The sequence below is a fragment of the Calidris pugnax genome, unplaced genomic scaffold, assembly GCF_001431845.1.
Source record: "Calidris pugnax isolate Ruff unplaced genomic scaffold, ASM143184v1 scaffold341, whole genome shotgun sequence".
NCBI lineage: Eukaryota > Metazoa > Chordata > Aves > Charadriiformes > Scolopacidae > Calidris > Calidris pugnax.
In genome coordinates, this window is record NW_015091149.1 from 1,008,486 (window position 1) to 1,015,773 (window position 7,288).

The window sequence follows — 7,288 nt, forward strand, 5'->3', positions numbered from 1 at the left end:
CATCATAAACAAAAAGCTGATGATTCATAAAACATTATTGCTAATGTATTTTTGAAATTAGCAAGAGACATGTAAAGTATCTTCCTTGTCTACCAGGATTCTTGAAAGGAGACTTCCCTTTGAGAAATTATTCTTGGCACCAATGGCTGGAGTAGCCAGCCTTATGGGAAGAGGCAGAGGTGACACCCACTGTGGAAGGTATAAATAGAGTTTCACTGCCACGGACAGCTCGCAGTCTGATTTAATATCAAGCTGTGCATCTTGCTTTGGGCTTCTGCTTGCATTTCCAGCTGCTGTCGCCATGAGTTGCAACATTAAGGAGACTATTACGGTGTCTAGCAAAGGCAGGAGCAGTGGTGGCAGCTGTATCATTGGTGGTGGTGGTGGAGCACGGATTTCTTCCTATGGGATAGGCAGTGCCAGAGGTTTTTCTGGAAGAAGTTACTGCGGTGGAGTGAATTATGGAGGGGGACTGAGTGTTGGTAGCTTGGCTGGTGGGAGCTATGGAGGTGGCAACTGCTATGGCAATGGCCTTGGGTTTGGCATTGGAGGCGGTGTGGTCGTTGGTGGTCTTGGTGGCGACTGTTTGCTTTCATCCTGCGATGAGAAGGTCACCATGCAAAATCTCAACGACCGCCTGGCTTCCTACCTGGACAAGGTGAAGTGCTTGGAGAAGGAAAATGCAGAGCTGGAGTGCAGGATCAGGGAGTGGTACGCGACACAGGGCCTCTCCTGTGAGCCCCGGGACTACAGCTGCTACTACAAGGAAATTGAAGATCTTCAAAATCAGGTAATCCCCCTTTTCGGTTGTTCCTCCTCTATTTGAAGCTTATTTCTGAATCTGCATTTAGAACCCACTGCAATTGTTGGAGGTAACTTCGGTGCCGTTCAACCTCTTTGCAAAAATAAATTCTGGCAAGTTCCCCTGTGACACTGCTGAGTGTGGGTGCGTGTTAAAGACGTGTGCTGCGAGGTGGTATTGGTGGGATAACTCTCTTAAAAAGGAAAAGGATGATTTGTTACACTGTGTTTTGTCTATACAATTATAAATACGGTATTACCAAGTGTGCTCTGAGGAAATGCAGTGGTGTCAGCCCAGTAGGAAGAGTGAAGCAAAGGGAACTGCAGAACAAGAGCAAAACATACACATCAAATGCTGTATCGAATGGAGCATTATAAATTCTAGGTGAGAAGGGTATTTAAAATTGATTGCTGCAGTGGCACAAAGAACCTGATATTTATATGTCCCCTGTGAAAGTTATGGCTGATCTTAAGTCTTAAAGACACCGTGAAGCCAGGAACATGCCAGGCTGAACGTCAGCTCAGACTTCACGTCTCAAGGAAGGGTTTTTAGGTTCACTTCTCTGTGAAGCACCTTTAGAACTTGCCTTCAGACCCTGGAACTGGAAACTCCTATCTCCTAACTCTTTAACTCCCAACCTCTTTTCTTTCCTGACTGTGACTCAGGGAGGCAAAGGTACCTCCTGCAACTGCTCTGCTCAGGGAACGAGGTGACTTAAGAAGGGAACAGCAAAAGGGAACTGTGAGGAGTCACTACCTAACTGCAATCCAGATACACCTGTAGAGAGCATGGAGTGTATACAGGGTGTAACAGCAGAGAAAAGGGAGGCATCTCTCACGGTCTGCTCTTTCCCAGATTGTCTGCGCAACCATTGATAACAACAAGATCATCCTGGACATTGACAACAGCAGGATGGCTGCCGACGACTTCCGCGTGAAGTGAGTGCCCCACTGCGGGGATGAACCCCCTCCCCTCCCCCCGGCCCCTTTACATCTCATCGTGGCGTCGTGGTGCACTAATTACAGAGACTTCAGACAAAAGTCTCACTCCAAAACCACATCAGGGCAGGATGGAGTGATGAAACGCATTTTGCTCTTGGTCACTAGCCCTCCCTTAATTACTATTCTTGGGTAAAGCCTTTGGCAAGAGTGTTTGTTGGTGAGGGCTGGGGACCGACGTCGGAGGGAGTGGTCCTTAGTGGTTTAGTTGGTGCAGTTCCATCACAGACCAGTGCAGATTGGGATCAGCAAACCAGAGACGCAGCTGGATGAGTGGTATCAAACAGAGGGTGATCAGGAAAAAGATAGATGAGGAAGAAAAGTTTTCACATAACAGAGATGAAGGGTGGTGCAGAAATCTACCTTACAGTGCACCCAGCTGGGACCAAATCCAGCTCAGAGCAGGTGCGAAGGGGAGATCTCTGCAGAAACCCAGCCCGTGTGAGATATTCCCGTCCTGAATTCCTGCTTCCCTGCACAAACCAGGTACGAGACGGAGCTGGCCCTGCGCCAGAGCGTGGAGGCTGACATCAATGGCTTACGCCAAGTCCTGGACCAGCTGACGCTCTGCAGGTCTGACCTGGAGGCTCAGCTGGAGTCGCTGCGGGAGGAGCTCTGCTGCCTGAAGAAGAACCACGAGGAGGTAAGGTCCTGTCTTTCCCAGCAGCACCACGGTCCTGACATGAAACTTTTGCCTACACGAATGTGCTCTAAATTTAAAAGATCAAGCACTTTCAGGCCACAGCTTTCCCCCCACAGCTCTGGTGGGGCTCAGAGCCATCTCCTCATGGGTGGGGTGGCAGCTCCAGAAGAGGTGGCTGCTGCTCCCGGGGCCGCGCTGGCTCCAACAGTGCCAGAGGGGGTGAACGTTGCTGCTGACTCTCAGTTGATGAGGAAAGAAATTACCCAAGAGATTTGTTGGGGAAAACACTTGCACCATCTTCCAGGGCTTTCCATGGGCAGCTGGGAGGCAGCGCTGGCTCGGGCACCCAGCTCTGCTCCTCTGTGCCGCCTCTCCGCAGCCCGTGTGTGTCTGATCCGGGTTTTGTTTCCAGGAAATGAATTGCCTGAGAAAACAATCGACTGGAGACGTGAGTGTGGAGGTCAATGCCTGCCCTGGACCCGATCTCAGGCAAATCTTGGAGGATTTGAGATGTCAGTATGAAACGCTGATAGCGCGCAACCGCAAGGAAGTTGAGGATTGGTACGAGTGCAAGGTAAGGGACAGGCTCCTGCTGCCACACTGACACACACGTTTCAGGGCACAAGAGCATTTCAGAAAACAGAGATGGAGGCAAGAAGCAGTTCTTCCTTTACAGTGGAGCCCGAGCACTCATTACAGCCTGTGCTCCACAGCAGACACGGGCCTGTCAAACCAGTTTGTTGCGTCCCATCTGGAACAGCTGCACTTGCCGCAAGGCCCTGCGGTGTGTTGTTGTAACTGAGATTTTCCATGTTGGGATTAAAGAGACTTAATAGCCACAAGGTTAATGCGATTTGGATAAAGAGCAACCAGCTGAAGCTGGGGCTTAATGCCTGGCGCAGAGAACTCGCCCTGTTCACCCTCTGTGCTGGCTGCTCGCTGCTTTCTGCCTCTGTAAAAGCCAGTCCCATTTACACAGATATTATCTGAAGTGTTTTTTGTTTGTTTTTTTTTCTGCTTTGGTGATTTTCAGATTGAGGAGGTGAATCGGGAAGTTATTACGAGCGGTCAGGAGGTAGAGACGTGCAACAACCAGGTCACGGAACTGAGGCGCCAATTGCAAGCCCTGGAGATCGATCTCCAGGCTCAGCTCAGCCAGGTGGGTGGGAGCTGCTGGGTCCCTGGCACGAGAGCCAGACCCACCAGTCACCCTCAGTGGGAGAGCCAGACCCACCAGTCGGCGTGACGGTGGTGAACAGCTCTTTCTTTTCAGCATTGGAAGTAACAAACTCCAGGGTGACACTCAAATGACTGTTGTTTCTTTGGTTGTCTTCCTTATCAGAGAAATAATTTGGAATCCTCTCTGGCTGAGACTGAGTGTCAGTACAACACGCTCCTGGGCGACCTACAGAACCAAATCACGTGTGTGGAGCAGCAATTGGCTGAAATCAGAGCGGAAATTGAGTGCCAGAACCAGGAATACAAAACCTTATTGGACGTCAAGTGCCGTTTGGAGCAGGAGATTCAGACCTACCGGTGCTTGTTGGAAGGAGGACAGCAGGACCTTATGTATGTAGACCTCTCATCCTCCAGAGAATAAATGAAAATATCTAGGACCTCTATTACAGATTAGGAATCCCACATAATCTTTAGTCCATCCTAATGCTTCCTCTGGGATGAAAAAATTGTCTCATGAACAACTTTCCTGTGAACATTCAGATTGAGTTCACTCAATGTCACCCCCTGGGCTCTGCAAAGCAGAGACACCCAAGCTGTTACAACACCCTAACCCCCTGTCTGATGGCAGTATTAGCAGCAATCTCTCTTCTACAGTAAGAGAACTGTCATAATAAGAATTAATTGCAACACTATTCAGTGCATGTCCATGCCAAAGGGGAGCACAAACACAGTGCAACTCTGATGATGAAAAGACAACACAATGTAAAATACCTGAACCCCTATAAAAGACAGAGTTTGAGACTTTGTGCCCTCCTTAGCGTCATGTAAAGTTCTAAAGTTCCCTATTTCTTTCACCAAATTTATCCCACTAGTCATGGAGGAGGAATCGGAGTAGGAACGGGTGTAGGAGGCGGCGTCATTAGGACAAGCCACACTTACACGACCACTACAGCTGCCCACTGCCAGCCCCAAGTCCAACCCTGCAAGACCGGAGACATACAAGGTAAGAGCAGCCTCTCCTCAAGGAAAACTGTCTGTTGGGGTTTGTTCCTTTGTAATGAGGCCAGGAGACCACTCACTCTCCTCGGACACTTTATCAGTATCTTCTCAGGGAGCTACTGTGCTACAGGTGTGATCAGTCCCAGGGCAAAGCCGGCGGTGCCACGAAGAAATAGGTGCAAAGAGGGCTCTGATGGAACGTGCAAATGGAGAAGGCAAATGAGAGACAGGGGGAGCAGCAGGACTCAAAGAAGAAAGCTGGGGAAATGAGGCATAAAGAAAAGATCTGGAAGGAGAAGTAAAGAGGAGGACAGCCAGGGTAGGAGAAGGCAAATGAGAGACGGGGGGAGCAGCAGGACTCAAAGAAGAAAGCTGGGGAAATGAGGCATAAAGAAAAGATCTGGAAGGAGAAGTAAAGAGGAGGACAGCCAAACAGAGCCTAGCAAGAGTCTGGAAGGAGTGAAGAGCAAATCTGTCATGTTACAAGTGTAAATTCCCACTAAAACACAACTATTTAGGGAATTTCTGGGGTTTCCTGGGTTGCCGGCCAACTGCTCTTGTTAAACAGAGTGTAATCTTGAAATAAGGGCACTACATAGACCAAATTTTTGTTACTTGAAGGATTTGATCTCTGTTCCAATCAAATAATGCTGCTACATTTTTTTCTCCAGTGACCTGCAGGAGAATTTGTGATTAAGGAGGAATGGACTAGAAGGTGACACACAGAGAAACCCACAGACGAAAGAAGAGCTCGGGATGTTCAGTGCACACCTCTGTGCAGAGAAAGTAGAAGTAACTCAGCGACGCTTTGCCATGTGTCTCAAGGGGCCTCCCAGGGGCCACCTTCTCTGTTCTGCTGCTTCTCTTCTGTAACGCTGCAATCTCTAGAAGTTACTGGAGTTAGTCAGGGCCACTCATGTACCTGCTGGTGAAAAAACTTCTCTAATAAAACTTTGCTTCTGCCTCATGCAATCAAGAAACCTGTGTCTGGAAACTGTGTTCCTTTAGAAACCCGGGTGCTGATCCAGGTGCACCCTCAGCCAGGCCAGTGATGTGATGGCCCCAGCAGGGAGCCCGTGCACAAAGGGCAGCTAAACTGGTCAGGATCATATCCACTGGGAGCAAAGCTGCTTTGCCAGTGGGAGCCAGGGATCAGCCTCGCTGACCCTGCAGGTCTCATCCACCTCCTCCCTGTCAAAGCCCGTAGCACACCTTGCCCGTTGAATGACACCTCCATGAGCTGCAGAGCAGTCAGTTCAGGCAGATGCTTGTGTTTCCCACAGAGCATTTTGCTGAAGTTCACTGCAGAACAACAACGGAGGATGCGAGTGGGGCTGGAGGTCGGCAGTGAAAGGAGAAGAGAGAGAACAGTGACAGAAATGTCTAGGAAACAGCAAGCTCAGGGTGGTACATCCATACAGTCACCAGTACCATCCCCGGTGCACACCTACAGCTGCTCTCCAGATGTGTCAGGCGTTAAACTGAGCGATGCCTTGGCTGCTGGGGAGGATGGAGTCAGTCACACTCATCTCAACAGTCCTGCCTTGGAGTCACCTGCAGAGGGGAGGTGTCTTCTGACCTCACCTCTCTTCTGGACTCCTCTAACATACACGTGTCTGAGTGACCCTGCCCCTGCAGAGCAAATCCTTCTGTGTCAGACACCTGCCTGGGCAGGGGGACGGTGTGACCCCAGAGCCTCTGCTCTTGGGTGGCTGTAAGGGGGGCAGAGAGCGGGTGCTGAGATCACAGCATCCAAATTTTATCATGAATCTCCTCTTCTCTTGAGACAGCAAAAGGGTGGCTGGACAAATGTAGCTGTGGAGAGACACCCACAGGCTGGAAAAAGCGAATGGCCTCAAAAGTCCTTTTTATGGCCTGTGTAACATGGCACAAACATTCTCACACCTAAACCCATGTCAAGTACTTTGGAGTCCTTTGCTGAGGTATAAAAGCAAGTGCATTTCCCCAAATCCCGGTCTGGAATACACCACACGCCTGGAAAAGCAGCATTTCTGGCTCTGCTCGGGGTCACCGTATGAGAGGTTGGTTATGATGGGAGGATGGAACCCTGAATGAGGGGCAGAGGAGCAGCTCGGCCGATCCCTGGCTCTGGAGCAGGGAATACTTGGCTGATCCCTGGCTCTGGAGCAGGGAACACTCGACTGATCCTGGTTCGGGAGCAGGGAATACTCGGATGATCCCTGGCTCGGAAGCAGGGAACACTCGGCTGATCCTGACTCTGGAGCAGGGAATGCTTGGATGATCCCTGGCTCGGGAGCAGGGAATACACGGCTGATCCCTGGCTCTGGAGCAGGGAATACTTCGCTGATCCTGACTCTGGAGCAGGGAATACTCAGATGATCCTGACTCTGGAGCAGGGAACACTCGGCTGATCCCTGGCTCGGGAGCAGGGAATACTCGGCTGATCCCTGACTCTGGAGCAGGGAATACTCGGCTGATCCCTGGCTCAGGAGCAGGGAATACTCGGCTGATCCCTGGCTCGAGAGCAGGGAATGCTCAGCTGATCCTGACTCAGGAGCAGGAAACAGCTTGGATGATCCCTGGTTCGGGAGCAGGGAACACTCGGCTGATCCTGACTCTGGAGCAGGGAATACTTGGATGATCCCTGGTTTGGGAGCAGGGAATACTCGGCTGATCCCTGGCGGC

The 7,288-nt window shown here is 50.5% G+C and overlaps 1 protein-coding gene across 1 annotated transcript; it reads left to right on the top strand.

Annotated features, from left to right (window-relative positions):
- The first annotated feature begins 186 nt into the window (after positions 1-186).
- Positions 187-5,601, top strand: LOC106898096 (keratin, type I cytoskeletal 13-like). Its single transcript, XM_014959181.1, has 8 exons — positions 187-790; positions 1,658-1,740; positions 2,287-2,443; positions 2,856-3,017; positions 3,477-3,602; positions 3,786-4,012; positions 4,495-4,625; positions 5,293-5,601. The coding sequence occupies exons 1-8, from the start codon at positions 302-304 to the stop codon at positions 5,316-5,318; spliced, it is 1,401 nt and encodes a 466-aa protein (XP_014814667.1). The 5' UTR covers positions 187-301; the 3' UTR covers positions 5,319-5,601.
- The last annotated feature ends 1,687 nt before the right edge of the window (positions 5,602-7,288 follow it).